The 21,766-nt window shown below is 37.3% G+C and overlaps 1 protein-coding gene across 1 annotated transcript in view; it reads left to right on the top strand.

Moving 5' to 3' along the window:
• LOC125345539 (eIF5-mimic protein 1) overlaps window positions 1–21,766 on the top strand; it is a 56,737-nt gene that overhangs the window by 18,365 nt on the left and 16,606 nt on the right. Inside the window, exons 3-6 of the mRNA XM_048337669.1 lie at window positions 5,500–5,676; window positions 11,733–11,836; window positions 15,647–15,712; window positions 18,059–18,194. Of these exons, the coding sequence (XP_048193626.1) occupies window positions 5,500–5,676; window positions 11,733–11,836; window positions 15,647–15,712; window positions 18,059–18,194 (483 nt within the window). The remainder of the gene's footprint in view (window positions 1–5,499; window positions 5,677–11,732; window positions 11,837–15,646; window positions 15,713–18,058; window positions 18,195–21,766) is intronic.

Here is a 21,766-nt window from a genome sequence, read left to right on the forward strand (position 1 = left end):
GTGCAAGTGCAGTTATGCCACCTCTCTCTCCCTTTAGTTACACTTTGTGTGAATCTCCCAAATTGTGTCCTTACTGCAGTTCCTTGTTGGGATTTGGAAGCATATAGTAAGGTGGTCCAGCATACATATACATTCTCATTGTTCAAGGCAGTCTTCAACAAACACACACACACACACAAAGGCAGATGAGTTATGAAGAAGTTATCAGGAGTGAGCAATTGAGTTCCAAAACCTTATTGTATGAAGATTTGGGACAGCCTAATAAAATAAGTAGGCGATCATTCCAGACTTGGTCTCCAGAACGATCCTCAGACAGTTTGGTGCTGATTGACTGTAATGTAACCAAACCTCACAATCTTGCCTAACAGCAGGCATGATTGAACAAGCTAACCAGACCTTGCCATCGTGCCTTTAGATTGGCATGAGAAGGCTTTTCTCTAATTATGAACAGATTTGCCTCTGATTCATTTGATGGTCAAAATTATGCCCCAAGAGTACTTAGAGAACATAAAGGAGGAACTATTTATTTGCCAGTTCATCTGAGTTCATAAATCTCAGATCTGCTGGGGGGTTTAAGCAACACTTCAGCCATTTTGTGCCAAACTGCTGACAAGGAGGAAAAAAATTGTGTGAACTTCATATTCTGCTCTTCATTCTGGTGAATTTCCTCCTGAGTATTTTGCTTTGGCTTTTCTCTGCTGTTATAATACACTCTGCTGTTACAATGGGGTAGGTTATTGTGACCTGGGAGAACCTGTATGTTTGAAGATTCCTCCACTGGCCATTGCTATGCTTTGCTAAACAAAGTACTTAATAGCTGAAATGGCTTCTGTGGTTTTTGTTTTAGAGAAATTGCATCAAAAACCAGGAGAAATAGGAAAGTAAGGGAGGTGAATAATAGCAGACATCCAAAGTGACCATTGTACTCAGATTAATTTCTGAGGATTTTAACTCTGTGCTTTTGGTTTTAAATCACTGGTAGATTTCCAGGGCTGGGGTATGACTCAATGGTAGAGCAGTTGCTTACCATTTGCATAAGACTCTGTTTAATTCTCAACACTGAAAAACAAAGATTTTTTCACTAAGTGGTGTTAGGAACTAATTGGGAAACATGTGTGTGTGTGTGTGTGTGTGTGTGTAGGAGAATATGAGTTTATACTTAGGAAAATATGAGTGTGTTTACTATACCTTAGTGACCTTTTAGAAGTTACAGGTTAGGTTATTTATCACTTTTATTAGTAGGTCAGACAAATCATTTACTAACCAGTTATTTAGTTCTGATATTAAGAATGTAGGTCAGGGGCTGGGGATATAGCCTAGCGGCAAGAGTGCCTGCCTCGGATACACGAGGCCCTAGGTTCGATTCCCCAGCAACACATATACAGAAAACGGCCAGAAGCGGCGCTGTGGCTCAAGTGGCAGAGTGCTAGCCTTGAGCGGGAAGAAGCCAGGGACAGTGCTCAGGCCCTGAGTCCAAGGCCCAGGACTGGCAAAAAAAAAAAAAAGAATGTAGGTCAGTAATGCACAAGTGTAGTTGAATATCAGGAGCAGGCCAGTTTCTCTATGTCAGTGTAAGGGCTATTATGATTAATGATTCAATGTCACATTTGTGACTCACCAACACAGTATAAATGTGAGACCCTAGCTATATTTCTCCTAATTCAAGGGAGTTTTGATTTGCCAAATTGATACAGAAGGGGGCATGGCATATTGTTTTAGGATGTTAGCATTTCAGCTCTTTTACATTTAAGTGAAGAATACAAACAACAGGAATACATTGTTGTTTCAAATGAAAAGGAATCTTTAATTGTCAATCTGTAAGTGACCTAAACCTCATTTGACCTGATGAATGCATCACTGTTGAAATGTCCTAAGTCACAGTGTGTTATCTTTCTGCTTTTGCCTTTCCTTTTTCTTGGCATTCTCTTGGAAAATTATAATAGAAAAATGAAGGCCTTTTTTTTTCTCTCCACAAAGACAAATTTTTAAGTTGTCTCAAATTCAAAACAAAAAGTCTTCTGCATGGATTCTTGGCACAGCCGAGACTTTTCCTCATTTACCAATTCATATTTCCCAGTGCTTCAGCTTGTAATTTTCAAATCATCAAAATCTGATCTCCCACCTGAGTCAATACTCAACTATGTAGTAATGTCATGGTGGAGATGGCCTCAATTGAAGCTGGTCACAGGACTTGTGGTCTTTTGATTTCCTGTGTTCTGGTATTACAGGAAAGACAACATCTTTTTCCTAGGATGAAGAATTACCCTTTGGCTAAATCCGGAGGATAAAGTTTTCTCTGCTTACCAGAGGGTTTCTATAGCTTAGAGATATATTTTCCTTCCTACAGCCCTCTCTAGAGTTCTTAGCCATTTCCCTTCCCTCTCTACCCAATAAGACCCTAATTATACTATTTTATCCTGTTGTGTTTTGTTTGACTGCATGATGTTGTGTTTATGGAATCAAAAGGACTTTTTCTCTCTTTGTGGCGATTATTGTTCTAGTTAGTTTGTGTATGTCTTTATCGTATCTTAAACCCTGTGACTCCAACTGGTACAAGTAATACCATTCTCCTTGGTTCTGAAGCTGACGTAAGTGGTGTTAACTGCTTACAGCCCATCCTGTCTGTTAGAAAACTGCAAGCCGTCAGTCTGCACAAACCAGACGGTTTGGTTTTAAAATGTAGTTTTAATTTTATCAAAATTATGCAAGCACATGGTTTAAATAGTCAAACAGTTCTGCAAGACGTGTTCTAACAGCAGCAGGTCTTTTCCTCCACAGACTCTTTCAACTCTCCTAAGTGCCGCTTTTGATTTTTACATTTGTGCAGCCAAAAAACATTCTTGTATGATTATTTCTTGATCCTCAGGGCTGGGAATATGGCCTAGTGGTAAAGTGTTTGTCTCATATACATGAAGCCCTGGGTTTGATTCCTCAGCACCACATATATTTCTTGATCCTTTGTTGAGGTACTAAAGACACACTTTGATATCGGGAGTTGAACATTTCAGTTCTCTTTTTCCTATCACTACTCACTGGCATATTTCCTGTCCCAAGACCTGCTGTGTCCTCTCAGCTTCATCTAGACAAGTGTAAATAGTTCATATTATTATGACTTTGTACATGCTTTTCATAGTTGAGCTCTTACTTATATCTTCCTGAATATCATTTTGTAATCCCTGGATTAAACTAAATTAAGTTATACAATTTATTATCTTTGGACTTTGTTTTCTATGCCTGGAAACTAGTCAATGTTAGGTTGGCCCTTCCTTATGTAAATCTTATAAAGAAAAGCACCTTAGGAATTCTAGCACGGAGATTATAGGAATTCGTAGAGCAGTATATCATGTCACGTTTTATTATTGTATTGAGTTGTCATGGTCTGGCTACTGTCGAGACCTGCTGTTGATTTGAAATGCTGGAAATACCCTTTCTCATCATGCACAACAATACTCCTTGCCCATCTCTTATGTTTTTGTTTTTTTGTTTTTCTCCTCTACCCCAGCATCTCATGGCTAACTCCCTAGTTATTCCTTACTGTGAGGCTCAATATATGCTTACTTTGCTTTGATTCTTGTTAGTATTTTGGCTGAACATTAGAATGCTAAATATTTTCTTCAAAAGAAATTTTCTGTTTCAAGAATTGGAATAATTCATGTTATTCAGTTTCTTAATATTTTTTGTTTGCCCCATATCTTGTTTCTGTTTTCTATATCATTAACCTTTTAAATTTTTGTTTCTAATTTTTAACAGGTATACTTGGCTTTCTCTTTCAGTCCTCTCTCTCTCTCACTCTCTCTCTCTCTCTCTCTCTCTCTCTCTCTCCCTCCCTCTTTCTCTCTCTCTCTCTTGTTTCTCTGTGATATTTTACATTTCTAAGACTTTCATTTTTTGGCTTTAGAATTTCTCATTTGACTTTACCTCCTCCCCCTCACAGCTAGATGCTCTACAACTTGAGCTACAGCTCCACTTATGGCTTTTTACTGGTTAATTAAGATGTTTGAGGATTTGTCTATCCAGATCGCCTGAAGACCAGAATTCTCAGATCCTAGCCTCCTGAGTGGCTAGGATTATGGATGTAAGCCTTTGGCCACCAATGTTAAGAATTTGTTTTTATCCATGAAATGTATTTATAGTATTCTTCCATCCCTCCACCTATGTCATCCTCTTCCCCTTTATCTTCTCTCCCTCAACATCTAGTTCCAAATCAACCTGACACAAAGATTGTCTCTAGAGTCAAGACCAGAGCTCCTTCCATTCTCTGACTTTCAGAAACAACATGCTACATCACCACATTTGCATATGCAACTCATTTATACATTTAATGAATGCTCCTGTGGTTCTGTATTTATCTAACCAATTTTGTCTGAGGATAAAAAGTTATCCAACATCTCTTTTCTCTAAAATCCTCCGAAGCGCTTTCAGGTGATCCACAAAATACTCCAAATATTTACAGTTTTCCCATATTCTTATGAGTTTACAGTAGAGATTTCCAGATCTGTTGGATGTGTGCTACTTCAGCAGATTGAATGTAAGAAGTATGAGAAGTTGACTTGTATACTCACACACCTATACATGGCTCATGCCTATAAACCTCACTCAGGAGGCTGACATCTGAGAATCAAAGTTCAAACCTATTTCAGACAGACAAATTCATAAGACTCTTAGCTCTAGTTAATCAGCAAAAAGCCAGAAGTTTAGATATTGCTCAAGTTGTAGAGTGCAAACATTGAACAAAAAGCTAATCAAGAGCAAGAGGCCTTGAGTTAAATCCAAGCCACAACTCAAAAAAACATAAAAAGATTTACATGAGTGCAAAAGAATACTACTCTTCTCACAATTCTACTATTTTTCATGGTTTTTAACTTAATAAATAAATATTCTAAAATATTCTATTTCTAGTAAAATCAGTGTCCATATGTGTAAACCCCATGGACAAAAAGCTATTTGGAATCATCGGTTGAAGAATGTTAGAGGGCCAGGGTTCAGAAAGTTCATATCATCTGCATTGAGGCTATAACTTCATGTATATAATCTGTAACATATGATTTATATTTAAATAATCTAGAATAGTATATCCTATAAAACAGCCATCCCTTCTTAATTTCTATTTCTCAACCTGCATATATATGTGTATACTTGAAGAATTACAGGAGAAATTTGGGAAATTGTAGGATCTCTGAATCATTTTCTTTTATGGGTAGTCAGTAGATTACATTGGCCTACTTACAGTTGTCATAAATGAGCAGTCTTGAGTATATTGGTTAAGATATGCTTATGTTTCCTTTGAATGGAAATATACTATTTACCTGACTAAGTGTTTAAACAAGGGTTTTCAGGATATGGAAATCTGATAGGAACACTTACATTGTCCTTGTGCTTCTACACAATCATACCACCAAGTAAGGACCAATGAGCAACAAGAAGGATACCTGATCTCTATAGGGAACATGATGTATATATAAAGGACTAATTTTATGAATTCTTTTTTTTACATTTCAGATGAAAAAGAGAAATTCGAACCCACAGTTTTCAGGGATACACTTGTCCAAGGGCTTAATGAAGCTGGTGATGACCTTGAGGCTGTAGCCAAATTTCTGGATTCCACTGGCTCAAGATTAGACTACCGTCGCTATGCAGACACACTCTTTGATATCCTGGTGGCTGGCAGTATGCTTGGTAAGCCCTGTAATAGAGCATCTTTTAGCAGATATTTCAATTCTGTTGTGTTATCTCCTTATAAGAGAGAATCTGTATAAATTTAGATTTATTAGACTTATCATAAATAAAGATAGGAGGAGCCTACTGTGAATAAAGGCATGGAACTGGGCATTTTGTTAACATTTATAACACCATCGTCCACTTCGCTGTAGCTAAAACAAATATGTCCCCAATCCTTGAATACTTTAGAATAAAGCTACTCTTGTTCAGGAGAGTATGACAGTTGGGCACCTGTGGCTCACACCTGTAATCTCAGGAGACCAAGATCTGAGGATCAGCTTGAAGCCAGCCAGGCAGGAAAGTCTGTGAGCTTCTTATATCCAAGGAGTCAGCAAAAATCCAGAAGTGGAGCTGTGGCCAAATGGTGGAACAACAGCCTTGAGTCAAGAAGTTAAGGGATAGTGCCCCAGGCCCTGAATTAAAATTCCAGTGCCCAGTATGGAGACTCCTCAGAAGGCTAAACATAGAGCTCCCCTATGACCCAGCAGCCCCACTTTTGGGCATCTACCCAAAAGATTACAAACAAGAACACACTGAATCCAACAGCACAACAATGTTCATTGCAGCACAATTTGTTATTGCTAAAATATGGAATCAACCCAGATGCCCCTCATTTAGACAAATGGATCAGGAAAATGTGGCACATATACACAATAGAATTTTATGCCTCTATCAGAAAGAATGACATTGCCCCATTTGTAAGGAAATGGAAGGACTTGGAAAAAATTATACTAAGTGAAGTCAACCAGACCCAAAGAAACATGGACTCTAAGGTCTCCCTCATAGGGAATAATTAGCACAGGTTTAGGCTAGTCACAGCAGAGGATCACAAGAGCCCAATAGCTATGCCCTTATGAACACATAAGATGATGCTAAGTGAAATGAACTCCATGTTATGGAAACAAGTGTTATATTACTGTTGTAATTACTTTCAACATGCCATGTGAAACCATAGCTTCTTTTGTTGATGATCCTCTTGTATCCCCTTCCTGTGGTTGTTTCCGCACTACCACTGTATCTCATCTAAGTACTCTGGATAGTGTATATACTGGTATTAGAACTAGGGAAGTGAAAGGGAATATCAAAGTCGAGAGACACAGGATAAAAAGACAAACGACTCCAAAAGCAATATTTGCAAAACCATTTGGTGGGCTGGGAATATGGCCTAATGGCAAGAGCGCTTGCCTCCTACACATGAAGCTCTCAGTTCGATTCCCCAGCACCACATATATGGAAAACGGCCAGAAGGGGCGCTGTGGCTCAGGTGGCAGAGTGCTAGCCTTGAGGGGGAAGAAGCCAGGGATGGTGCTCAGGCACTGAGTCCAAGGCCCAGGACTGGCCAAAAAACAAACAAACAAACAAACAAAACCATTTGGTGTAATCCAACTGAATAACTCATGGAGGGAGAGGGAAAGGGGGAGGGGGAAATAAGAGAGGAGGTAACAAATAGTACAAGAAATGTACCCATGGCCTTACGTATGAAACTGTAACCCCTCTGTATATCACTTTGACAATAATTATTTTTAAAAAAAAAAAAACTCCAGTGCCAGCACAAAAATAAGAGTATGGTAGCTTTTTCTTTGAACTTGTTCCCTTTTCTGATACTTGGAAATGCAACTTCCAATGAAATTAAGTAATTTAACCCTTAAGTAATGACATAACTAGGAAATACAATTTTTAAAAATCATTTAAGTCGAGCACCAGTAGCTCACCCCTATAATTGTAGCTACTCAGGAGGCTGAGATCTGAGGATCACATTTCCAAGTCAGGCCAGGCAGAAAAGTCTGTGAAACTCTTATCTCCCAAGTAACTACTCAAAAAATTGTAAAAAAAAAAAATAAAATAAAAAAATTAGGCCATGCAGAGCATAGGCATCGGATTAAGAGCTAGTCCACATGCTTATTACATATTATAGCCAGTGTTTTTCCTCTCATGGTCCTTCTTACATTTGAGTTATTTTGATTGGTTTCTATACTAGCCATATATTACTAGAAGTTCATTGTCCTGAGTCTGTGGGTTTCAGTTGTCTAGGGAACATGTAACACAATGCAAAATTCCCCTGGCCCTGGTATGTGTTCCCTGTTATGCATTGCTGACTTCACTAAATGCTGAGTTAATTGTGTTGTTTATGCAGGTCACTTATCACCGAAGGTACTTCAAGTCTAAGTATAAAAGCTATAAATAGCATAATCAAATCTTAACCAGAAATAATCATTGTTAATGTTTCGGTTCATTCCCTTCTAGTATCTCTTATAATTTTAAAGAATGGTACAATACTATACAAATACAGTACTATGCTTGGTAATTTGTATTTACTCACCAATATATTTTGTGTATTTATACCCATAAATATTACACTTGGTGATTATTTTTTTAAGAATTGCAGTTGGGGCTGGGAATATGGCCTAGTGCCAAGAGTGCTTGCCTCGTATACATGAAGCCCTGGGTTCGAATCCCCTGCACCACATATATAGAAAACGGCCAGAAGTGGCGCTGTGGCTCAGGTGGCAGAGTGCTAGCCTTGAGCAAAAAGAAGCCAAGGATCAGGCCCTGAGTTCAAGGCCCAGGACTGGCAAAAATTTTTATATATATGTATTTGTGTACTTAGCAAATGATTAATGTATTAGAGAATGAAGATATTTATACTCATTTGAATCTACCTGAGAGAAAAAGTAACCCTCACAAGGAATGTTCTAGACTGGAAGCATGGCTCAAGTGGTAGAGTACCACCCATGAGTGAAAACACTGAAAAAGAGCTCAAGACTCTTGAGTTCAATGTCCCATACCAGCACCCAAAAAAAAAAGTTCCAGTTAATACATGCCAAAATTCATAAGTCAATTTATGTTCAGCTTCAGCATTTTTTTTTGTTTTTTTAGATCTTTGTCAATTAAGTAATAGATATTTTTCAGCTAACAGTGAGATTGAACACTTGCCAATCTGATTATTTGCTCTTAGTGTTTCATTAATTGTAGTGTATTTTTTAATCAATTTACTATCAGTCATCACTAGTCAGTCATAGGGGATCTTGTTGTTACTGAAGTACAACTGTACATAATATTTTCAGTTCGGGTGCACTTTGACTGTGTGGTCATTCTTGAACTATTTTTATTTCTTCCCTCTCTTGAGCCCACTGAGGGTTCTTCGTAGCTCTCTGGGTGTCCCTTCTAATGATGCCTGCTTTTAATTGCTTCAATATATTATAACTGAGGTCCTAGGCCAGAGGCCAAATTCTGGGGATTCCACAATGTTAGATTGAGCCACTTAGCCCAGAGAATTTTAATGGAAGTAATGGTGGAAAGGCAAGAAATGAATGATAAAATCACTACAGGTAGGTTGGTTGGGACAAGGGAAAAATAAGCATTTTTCAGCTTATCTTCATGATTTTTACATTGGCTTTAGGTTTAAACAAAGGAAGATTTGGAGCAGCGGTCAAGGTATTTATGTAGTTAGTCCGCCTTGGTCAAAGTGTGGCCTAGTTGTTCATTATCTCAGTTTTGGTTCCACTTAAGTCATGATTGCTGTCATCACCTGAGGGGAGCAATCTGGTCTCTAGGAGATGGTTCAACTGCTGCAGGGTCCAGCTTCATGTTTACTACCATAAGTATTTTTCCTCATTTGGAAAGGTGGTCTGTCCTGCTAGGCTTTCTGTTACTTCAGGGTGGTTTCAGTCACAGTTGTTTGTGATCAGTCCTATCTATCCCACAACTTAAGAGAACTGTAAGAGAGAGACTCAAAGCAAAATGGAGGCCCACATGTTACTTTTATCCTGCATTGAGTTCACAGTAGCACAGTTGAGGAGTCAGATTTACAAAAGCAGCTTCTAAGTACTTGTTATACTTTGTTAAATTACCTGTATATTTTGCTTTGCTTATTATAATCAGGAGAGTTATTTCTGCAAAGCAGATTTCACTCCTTCTTGCTGCATCTATACATTCAGAAGAAGGTAGGACAAAATGTTTGGCACAACCTACTGAGCACAGTGACCAGCCCTAGATGCCTACTGAGTCCAGATTTATGATGTAATTAATGAATCCAGCCAAGCGCATTCTTTACTCTAAGCCCTTTGTTCAGTATGTAGGATTTTCAAACCCACAAAATAAATTTACCTTGCTCTATGTTCTGGAATCAACAACTATATTGGACTTTCAGTTTTACCTTTTACATAATATATGATAGCTATAAGAAATTTGTTGTGGTTGTTGTGGTTTATGCCAGTCCTAGGAAGGAAACTCAAGGCCTAGGCCGTGTCCCTGATCTTTTATGCTCAAGGCTAATAGTGGTCTACCACTTGAGCTACAGCTTTTTGGTAGTTGTTGGGAATAAGAATCTCATGGACTTTCCTGCCTAGGCTGACTTCAAACCTCCATCCTCAGATCTCACCCTCTTAAATAACTAGGATTATAGCCATAAACCACTGGCACTCAGCTTATAAGAGATATTTTTCTTTTACTTTTGCTTAGACAAAATAGCTGGCCCCCCTAACCAGCTTAGAAATGGCTGTTAATACTTGGTACTATAATATTGGGAAAAATATTTTACATGCAAGATATGGCACAGTATTATTAATAGGTAACAGGTGTTTTCACTGTGATAAAAGAATGCATTTTTTTAACTTCAGAGAAATGACTATTGTATCACAACCAGACTTCTCAGTTATGTAATTTTTATCAGATAGGAATTAGTCCAGAGATTTTAGAAGATTATTTGCTTAATATAATTTTGTTGTAGGTATTTATATTCATTTAAAATGGCTAATTAAATCTGGCACATGCACTAATTGAGAATGGACTCCTGAAGGAGCTGACTTCTCTGAAACTAATTTAAATTAAAAACTATGAGCTGGAGTCCCAAACCCATACAGAAAAATATAACTGAAAGACAGTATAATAAAAAGGGGGGAGAAGGCAAAAATAAACCCACACTAAAGTTATTTTAAACAAATAGTAAATACAAATTAAAGAAAAAAACAGTATAACTCAGTCGAGTTTTTGTTTACCTCAGTTAACTAACAAAATGGCTGTATGTGGCCCTTTTCATGGAAGATCTGAAACCACAAGGTAAATAAAGACAGAGACTGAAATACCCAAATAAATAAATAAAAGGAGTGGCTGATCAGTCTTTAACCTGTTTGTCACTCAGCGTTGAACACAGTTTTGTTGTGAGTACCTAGTGCAATTATTAATATGAGTACATGTGCTACAAATACTTGTCAAATATATGGAAACTGTTACTCTAACTTGGCTTGCTCAAGCCTTCTGTCCCAAATGTAATGAAGCAGAACCAGAAAACTTGATGTTCTGTACCTAACAGTTCTTTGAGTGGCCAGCCCTGGAACATTAAAATACTTACTTTATTCTTTGAATAAGAAAAGGTGAATGATTTAAGTGGTAATAAAAATGGCATTCTTCTGTTTTAAATCCATTTAGACCAAAGATGAGAGAATAAAATAGCTAACAACACAGCTGCTGGGTGGTAAAATACAAATGTTAAGGAGTCAGAGTACATACTATTCACTGTTCAATTGTGATTGGGATAACAAAGGGCACAGTTGTAATACCTACCTAACAGAATGCGTAAAGGAAGAAAAGATAGGATTGGCTCAGCTTGTAGTTGGGAGGTGAAGACTGACAGGAGACTCATGTGTTACTATGAGAAACATCAAAAGCTGTACTGATAACAACGCAAGTAAGTTCACCGAATGATGATTCTTCTTTAGATTCCATGATATTCTTTGGAAAGGAAGCGGGTTTCTAGTTCTAGGCCCAGTGAAGGTGAGAATATGGACCAAGATTACACTCTGTGTTTGGCATTTGAAATGGCACAAACTATTGGTATTTCTACGGGAGACAACTATATAGCAATGCGACTGTGTTCATACACGCATGTATTCTATATTTTATGTGGCTCGTATTTTGAATACTACTTGTATTGTTTTTCTTGACATGAAGATCTTGGTATGTTCTGTAAATGCCCTTGACATTTCAATATTGTCCTAAACATAATATCTTTACAGCCCCTGGAGGAACACGCATAGATGATGGTGACAAGACCAAGATGACCAACCACTGTGTGTTTTCAGCAAATGAAGATCATGAAACCATCCGAAACTATGCTCAGGTAGAGCCTGGCTTCGAGTTGAATATTTGGAATGGATTAAGGGGAAGGAAACTGTAGCATTCTTAAGTAGGGATGTTGGGTAACCGTTAAACATTAGAAAAGATTCTTAGTCATGCTCATAATAAGGCAATGGGCATTAAAGCCACAGATGATGCCACTTTTTTTTTTTTAACATCTCACCTCTAAGGGACGTGGATAGGGTACCACATAATTATAGAAATCACTGATGGGAGTGAAAATTGGTTCGATGTTTGTGGGAAAACAATTATTCTCAGTTTCCCAAAAACTACAATTCACATTCCCCTTGGCCTAGCAATTTTGGACATCATAGTTTCTCTGGTGAGAACATCAAAGAATGAAAACAATATAAAAATTGATAGAAGGCTGGGAATATGGCCTAGTGGCAAGAGTGCTTGCCTTGTATACATGAAGCCCTGGACTCGATTCCTCAGCACCACATGTATAGAAAGCGGCCAGAGGTGGTGCTGTGGCTCAAGTTGGCAGAGTGTTAGCCTAGAGCAAAAAGAAGCCAGGGACAGTGCTCAGGCCCTGAGTCCAAGCCCCAAAACTGGCAAAAAAAAAAAAAAAAAAAAAAAAGATAGAAGTGGTTACATCAAATTTAGTAGTTCATATAAGAGGTAAGATGATATTGGTAATGCATAAAACCTATGGAAGATTCACATCTAGGTTAAGGAAAGAACTGCAAAGCAGGAGGAAAAAAATGAACAACTTAATGGGATAGGCATGGGAATTTCAAAGGAGAGGCAACACAAATCTCCTTAAAAATAATGAAGAAAATCTAGGTGTCATTGGCTTGCACCTATAATCATAGCTACTCAGAGGCTGAGATCTGAGGATTACAGTTCAAAGCCAGCCTGGGCAGAAAAGATGAGATTCTTACCTCCAATTAACCACTCAAAAGTCAGAAGTGTAGCTATGCCTCAAAGTGGTAGAGCACTGGCCTTGAGCAAAAGAACTCAGACAGTGCCCAAGCTCTGAGTTCAAACCCTAGGACCAAAAAATAAGTGCATCAAGACAGCGTCAAGCAAACTATGAGTATTATTTTGCTTATATTAGTTTAGTGAAAATTAAGAAATAATTATTCCTAATAAGAGTCAGAAAGTAGTTAGCATGTAAAATAGAACAACTTAGTAAGGCTAATCATGCATTTGTTACAGATAGGTAGACAAGACATTATGTGTTCCTGTTCTGATTCTATTACTGACTCTTAAAAGTTAACTTAAAGGGGCTGGGAATATGGCCTAGTGGTAGAGTTGCTTGCCTCGTATACAAGAATCCCTGGGTTCGATTCCTCAGCATCACACATATAGAAAAAGCCAGAAGGGGCACTGTGGCTCAGTGGTAGAGTGCTGCTTGAGCAAAAATAAAAAGAAGAAGAAGCCAGGGACAGTGCTCAGGTCCTGAGTTCAAGATCCAGGACTGGCAAAAAAAAAAAATTAAAGGTACAGTATAAGGTATATTGCATATCTGGAATTAGAACAATGAAAAATCCTTGTGAATTATGCTTATTTTTAAGGGGGTGGAGGGGAGAGGCTGAATCCTTCCTGTAACCCTAACTACTCAGGAGGCTATGATCTGAGGATCGCAGTTTGAAGCCAGCCTGGGTAGAAAAGACTTAAGACTCTTACCTTCAATTAACCACAAAAAAAAGGGCCAGAAGTGGAGCTGTGGCTCAAGTAGTACCAACCTTGATCACAAAATTTGACAGACTGCACTCGGGCCCAGAGTTCAAGCCCCAGGACTGGCAAAAAAAAAAAAAAGAAAGAAAAAAAGGAAGTCAGTAGTTATTACCAGCTAAACTACTAAGGTAAGCCCCAAGGAAACAATTGTTAACACATATTTGAGTAAATGAGATGAAAAGCCATGGGAATTAACCACAGGTAAGTGGCTGAACCTTTGATGGTAAAACCTCTTGTTTGTGGATAGATATTAAAACATCTGAGGCCTACTAAGCTAGGTAATTTGGGATATGAAACTTAACCATTTAACCATTAGAATATTTTTTAAATTGCATACTATTTTAGCAAATATATATATATATATATATCCCTTTTTACATATGAAAACTGTTTGACAGATTTAAAACACGAAGGAAATCGTTTATAAATGGAACAGAAGATTCCACATAGGTTTGAATGAGTCAGACTCTAACCTATCCTCTAAAAATTTTTGCTTCTGTAACGGTTATAAATACCCTGAGGTGCAGAAGAATATTGCATTCAAATGCTTAAGATGACCCACTCAACTGCATAAGGACAGGACAGTTCACAAAAGTAGTAATTTCTAAGTTGAAATTTCTGCTCTGATGCCTGCTAGCAGTTTCCTCATTGGGCAAATAATAATGCCTCTTCCATTTCCCATGGAATATTTTCAAGACTAAATGAATGCAAATACAAGGGAATTCCAATGAAAAATGAAGATAAGGTCTGTAAGAAATTCAGTACAAATTCTGATGAATGTAAATAATAATGGAGTATGTGGTTATTTTGCTTATTTGGTCTTAGTGGTATTTAGACTCAGGACCTTTCATTTGTTCAGAAAGTACAATTGCACTATGCCTCTGGCTCATCTTTTAAAAAGACTTTAATTTTTTATATAGAATGGTAGTTGAAGAAGGCACATTTGATATTTTCTACTTTAAAAATTACTGAATATTTACAGATTGATAGAAAATCTAGCCAATGGCTTGCCTAATCAGAAAGAAATTAAGTGGAAGAGGATATTGGAGCTAGAGATGAATTTTATAAGCTAGATTAGTTTATTTGCTTTCTAGTTAGACTTTTACCTTTGGAGCTCTGTTTCTGAATAAACAGAGCTATACTTCCTACTAATGATAATTTTATGGAATATGTGAGTTCTAGTATTATACTGGAGCTCAAATTTGTAGGATTTAATGACAATTTTATTTTTCTTATAGCTGTCAATTCTCTGGGCTACTAACCTATAATTTTTGTTTGTTTGTTTGTTTGTTTGTTTGTTTGCCAGTCCTGAGCTTTGGACTCAGGGCCTGAGCACTGTCCTGGCTTCTTTTTGCTCAAGGCTAGCACTCTGCCACTTGAGCCACGGCACCACTTCTGGCCATTTTCTGTATATGTGGTGCTGGGGAATTGAACCCAGGACCTCATGTATACAAGGCGAGCACTGTTGCCACTAGGCCATATCCCCAGCCCCCTAACCTATCATTTTCACCCTTAAGCTAGATTGTAATTCATTAAGTAATATGGTAAAAAAAAAAAAAATGAGTGTATCATGTGAATATAAGAAAGGAACTACATTCTGACAATGTTTCCACAGCTATTAAAGATAATTAATATTTACTATATCTTTGTTTAATTAAAAACATAATTTCACTTCAAAACAGTCTAGAATCTGATGGGCAGCAGCAACCCTGCTTCAGAGTTCTAAGTGGATTGTGGAGACTAGTAATCCTTCATTACCATCAAACGCTAATGGTTTTTTGCTCATCTGACAAAAACATGTTTGCTATTCCCTAGAGAATAATCTGCCCTAAACTTTGTCCTCTTCCGAAAGTCGTGTTATTATATATTTCCAATCTCTTCATCTTGCAGATTAAAAAAATCCTCTTCATTTTATTTCCACCAATATTCATTTAGCTTTCTCAACCTATTTTGTCTTTGAATGAATTTGATTTATCCTAATGTGGGTGTTTATTCTTTACCTAGTATGTAGTTACTCTTGTGTAATATAATTGTAGGTAGTTCTGTAATTCCTTTGATAGCTTTTGAAATTGTTTATATACTGTATTTAACAATTCAATTTTATGTTTAGGTCTTCAATAAACTCATCAGGAGATACAAGTATTTGGAAAAGGCATTTGAAGATGAGATGAAAAAGGTAAACATTCAAACATAATGTTTTCCTGTTTATACTGACAGAATAAAAGAAGTTAAAGTTTGTACAGAAGGGGGAAAAACGTGCATACACAATGGTGTCCAGATGTGCTGAAACACACTGGTTTTTTTAATAAATGTTTGTTGAGTCAAGAATTCGCTGACAGGGTTAATAGATAAAGCATGAGATATTTGAGTATTTGGGACTTTTTTTTCATTAATGTTTAAAACAGTGTTCTTTGTTCAATGAGAGTAATTTCACAAATTGTGATCTCTAATGTCACAAAGATTAGCATGAAAACTAGAGATCCCAGATACAGAAGAAAAATAAATACATTGTGTCGCTTAGTGAGAGGGATCTATTTTGAGAAATGAATCATTAGGTAATTTCATCATTGTGTAAGCATCACAGAATGTATTTATACAAACCTAGATGGCGTGACTACACTTAAGCTATATTATAATCATATGAGAACATTATTGTGTGCATCATCCACGAATGGGCCAATGTCATTTTAACACACACTAGTGTGTGTTTAAAAAAAAAATCCAACAACTTGTTTTAATAAGTTATAAAGTCTGTGTGAGAGCAGCTAACAAGCAGTGATATCCTTTAACTTTATGGCTGCAATGCAGCAAAGCAGTAAGAAAAATAGCAGTAAAATAGCTGTGTATACCTTACCACCTTACCTAGCTGTGGGAACCAATAAGGTAACATATGGTGATTGACAGCCATTGGTCTCTAATAAATCCCCAAATCAACAGTAGCCAAGTTCAGCTTTACAGTAAAGTGCAGTAGTAACTTGTTCCAGCTTTGTGTGTTGCTTTGCCATTGTTTCTATACACTTGCCTAAGTTTAAAAAAAAAAAAAGACCACATGAAGAAATCTGCCTTAACACAGACTTCTTTGCTACTTTATTAACCCTGCCAAAGTGATTCTGTGTTTAATATTGAAGAATGCATTAAAATAACTTTTTAAGGGGCTGGGGATGTAGCCTAGTGGCAAGAGTGCCTGCCTCGGATACATGAGGCCCTAGGTTCGATTCCCCAGCACCACATATACAGAAAACGGCCAGAAGCGGCGCTGTGGCTCAAGTGGCAGAGTGCTAACCTTGAGCGGGAAGAAGCCAGGGACAGTGCTCAGGCCCTGAGTCCAAGGCCCAGGACTGGCCAAAAAAAAAAAAAAACCAATAAAATAACTTTTTAAAATTATATAATTTCACTGTTCCACTTACAAGAATTTTTCAGCCCTGATATATAATACTATATGATCCAGGAAATAGCATGTGTGAATCTCAATATTTTTAGAACATTAAGAGCTTAGGAGATTCCATGGGTGCCATTGACTCATGCCTGTAACCTTAACTGCTCAAGAGGCTGAGATCTGATGATCAGAGCTTAGAAGCCAGCTCAGTAAGAAAGTACATAGGACTCTCCAAGATTTTCTCAGCAAAACAGAAAGAAATGGAGGTATGGGTCAGACACCAGCCTTGGGTGAAAAATCTAAGGGACAGTGCCCAGGCCCTGAGTTCAAGCCCCAGTACTAGCAACAAAGAAAATCAATGAAAGATGAACTTAGGACCTGATTTCTTCTCCCTCAGTACTCTTGCTTTGAACACTGTTTTATGCTATGAGCTCAGGAAAGAATGTATTACCAGAAGCTTAGCATGGACTCCTATCCATCTCATTTGTTTTTTACTTTGTTTGCTATAAAAAGTTCTATTCTAGGGCTGGGGATATAGCCTAGTGGCAAGAGTGCCTGCCTCAGATACACGAGGCCCTAGGTTCGATTCCCCAGCACCACATATACAGAAAACGGCCAGAAGCGGCGCTGTGGCTCAAGTGGCAGAGTGCTAGCCTTGAGCGGGAAGAAGCCAGGGACAGTGCTCAGGCCCTGAGTCCAAGGCCCACGACTGGCCAAAAAAAAAAAAAAAAAGTTCTATTCTACCCCCAGGAAAATGGGTTGGGTATGCAGAGGATAGACAAGTTGCTCACCCAGAGTGAAACAGTGTGAAAGTATATTCAGAAAACATTTATGTTCGTGTGTGTGCTTATACTTTTATCATGCGTGAATTTTTTATCTGTATATACACTGTTCTCCACATGTCTCTTTGTGCCACCAATTCTGATACTTACAAGTGTGTGTGAATTAACTTAGAGGAAAGGCCTGATAATTTGATTTTCCGTGGTGTCTGTTTATACTTGCATATGCACGTGTTCAGTGTTAAAGAACTAGGCTCTGCATGAGGCCTTTTGCTTTTGCATAAGTTGGCTTGGATGTACATTCTTCTTGTTACTTCCTACTCGGTCCCTTGCTTTATAGTCATGGTTTCTTCTGTTTGACCCACAGCTTCTCCTCTTCCTTAAAGCCTTTTCTGAAGCAGAGCAGACAAAGTTGGCAATGCTGTCTGGGATCCTGCTCGGCAATGGCACCCTTCCTGCCACCATCCTCACCAGCCTTTTCACCGACAGCTTAGTCAAAGAAGGTAATTGTGTCCAATGGAAACAGAAAAGGGAAGCCATGGAAATAGATATATACCTCTTTCTCAGCATCCTCTATTGCTTGTTCAGAGAAACAGACAAACAGGCAGGTAGGGAGGCGGTTTAACATAAAAAGAGTGTGCATATACATTGAAGGAAATTAAAAGAAAAATATGCACCACTATGGAGTCACTTAGAGTCTATTTATAAACTAAGACCTTAAGCTGATGACTCAGTCCCTATGTTGGATATTCTGAAATTAAACAGATCCAAACCATTTCTCTCAGCAGAAGTGTTGATGGAAATCTTTGGACAATGTTCCATTGTGCGGGAATGTTTTGTGCAAAATAACTTTTTAAAAATCTTTTAAAATGTCCCTCAGATAGAACCACCCTTCTAAAGTGTTCCCTCTCAAGATCTGGGCAATACTCCTTAATGTTCATTTTGGGCATACTTTACAAACATTCATTCTTGGCCTAGCACCGGTGTCTCATGCCTGTAATCCTAGCTATTCAGAGGCTAAGAGCTGAGGATTAATTACTGTTGGAAGCCAGTCTGGGTAGAATAGTTCGTAAGACTCTTTATCTCCATATTAACCACCAAAAACCAGAAGTGGAGCTGTGGCTTAAAGTAGTAGAGCACAAGCTTTAAACATAAAAGCTCAGGGACAATGTCCAGGCAATTAGTTCAAGCCCCATTACAAAAACAAAAATACAAAAAAAAAAGATATTCAGTCTTTAAGAAATTATCTTTAAAATTCTTTCTACTGCTACATTAGAAAGAGCTTCGTCTTAATTTTAAGGCATTATAAGTTTGACGGGCATGCATATAATGACTTAGTTATAGAATAAAACAACAGTAGGCTGTTTTCTTGTAGGAGGATAATGATATTCAAATTAGAATATAACACAAAACACAGTTTTATTTTCCTCAAAAATAAAAGATCTTTTGTGAGAACATCTGTTTCTTCTGAGCACTTAAAAAATTTTCCTCCCACACATATATAAAGTCCTAGCCTCATTCATGCCTGTTATGAAAGAAGATATAGTTTTCTTATAACTAATAGGGTAAAAAAGTAAATCAACGATCAGATGATATTGTTCAGACATTGTAGTGTTTGGCTTAAAATAGCTCAGATTTATGACAGTCCAGATTCTGTTCATGTGAGTGTGTCCTTAAGATTGAGATATTTGGAAGTGCTTTTCTGAAGAGAATTTATGGTGACTTATGCATCCCACTTATATTTTTTAGCCATTTTGCACACAGAAAAACAACATAGAATTTAACATTTGAACATTAATGATAATTGTATCATCTAAGCTGTCATAAAAAAATTACCTTTCTCATTTTATTAAAAACACAAGTAATACTTGCACCTTCCTTTGAAACATATCCGAAGATTAGTTTTTTGGGTGAACAAATAAGTAGCTGTGTGATAAAGTCAACATAGTAAATATTAACAGTTGTAGAAACTACATAGTTTTAGGAGATTTCATTATTCAACTTTTCTGTATGATCAGAAATTTTTATAGTAAAACAGGGAAGGGAGAAATGCTTTTGCAATGGATGTGACACAGTGCCTCCTTGAAATATATTTTTTTGCTCTGCCATCTTTATAAAAACTAGAGGGTAAAATTCTCACTTCCTGACCTAAGGGCTAAGACATTATAACTGTCCTCCACTACCCATCCAGGAAATGTCCAAGAGGGTCATCTTACTAAATAGAAGGATACTGACTACAAAAAAGTTTCCCAAACTGCACCAGGATCCAATTCCCATGTAAACTGATAGACTTAAACCTATGCTGAGTACTAGTTTCAAGCATAAACCTTCATTTTTCTTACTTACTAAACAGATGACAGCATAGTGTTAGACTGAATTACATTATATTACTGAATTATATTACATTTCATTTCGATTTTCTGAAGTAATGATGATGCTAAAAATGTTGGCTGGGATATTGTATAGTGGTAGAGTACCTAAAATAGTATATCTAAGAGTTCTGGGTTTTATCCCCACAATGACTAAAAAAAATTTTTTTTGTTAAAAACTTATTTCCAGCTTATAGTGCATGTCTTATTATCAAAGCCAGAATTTTTTACCTAGTTCTTGTGTTTATTTAGGTGAAGAAAGTTTGGCAAATTTGGTGGCTTTGTAAATTATAGATCTGTTGAATGATTTTGCTTGCCAGTAACTGGAAGCTATGAGTCAAATTGATATAAAAGCATATATATTTCTCCTGTAACAATACATATAAAAGTAGGGCAGACTTCATGGTGATTAGTAGTATCATTCAGAATTCAAGTGGTTTACTGCATTATCATTTGTGGCATGAACTCTATCCCAAGGATTGTCCCCTACTATTGTGTCTGCTGGTATAATTATAGTACATGCTTCTTTTCTGTTTGAGTACAGAAGCACTGCTCTTAAATACAGGATGATTTTCTATCTTCATCAACTGGTTGACTGGCCCAAATCACATCATCAGAATAGGCCTGGTAATACTACTCTTTAAAGGGATAGAATGGGTTGCAAGAGTTTAGTCATGAGATCAAAGTTAATCATACATAAGGAGGTGATGCCAGCACTCAGACCAATCAGATGTTAACTCACCAAGGATTCTTTTAGAACGGCAGCAAGGAGAATAAATAGAAGGTGCTTAAGTCACTAACAATGATGAAAACTTCAATTCACAAAGACAGTTAAGTATTTCCAACTATATCATATCTCTTAAGCAAATATATCACAAATTTATAAATTTTTGATTGTTCACAGAACCATTTACTGTCTGCTTTTGATTTTTAAATAAATCATAATGTAATTGTAGTTATGTGATTGAGTGGTTTCCTGATTAACACAGCTACATAAATAAAACTACTTAGAAATCCACAGAAGAGTTTAACGTAAAACTACCCTTGGTATCTTTGTAAGCTTAACTCAAGAATTTTAATTTTTTTTGTTATTATAAACTCAGGTACCAAGATTCCTTTCAAATACTTTTCCAGGAGAAATGTGAAATAAATTGTGCATATTTGTATATAGCTATGCTTATTATACATTCCTACTTATCTTCCTTTGCTGACATCATTTTCAACAAATTAGTTGTCATGTTGTATCTCATGGACTATGCTTGTGCTTCAGAGTCACCTTTGCTCTTTGTTTCTTTTCACAAATAGGACATTGTGTTTGTTAGTACTTAAAGTCTGAGTTTTAAACGGCTTATTAGACCTTTCCTCAGCACCGGTAGCTTTTCTAGACCTGCACCCTTCACTATGAATTCATATATTTTCCAATTCTAATTTGGGCTTTTCAGTATTTACTCTTATAGTGTAAATGTGAGAATCCATCCCAGCCATCCCAGGAGATCACACAGAGACAGTCACATACAGGAGGAGATTTATAACGAGGTTTACTGGTGAAACCATCTTCCTATGAAAGAGGGAGAAATATGGCACCTTTCCAGGTGGTAGCTTGTAACACCAAGGCTAGTGGTGGGAAGTACTCTCTATGTGAGCAGCTAGGTCTAGGCAGAGAGTAGGAGTGCCCACCTATCCTGGAAGGAGTTCTAGGGCAGGGT

The sequence above is a fragment of the Perognathus longimembris genome, unplaced genomic scaffold (assembly GCF_023159225.1).
Source record: "Perognathus longimembris pacificus isolate PPM17 unplaced genomic scaffold, ASM2315922v1 HiC_scaffold_5901, whole genome shotgun sequence".
NCBI lineage: Eukaryota > Metazoa > Chordata > Mammalia > Rodentia > Heteromyidae > Perognathus > Perognathus longimembris.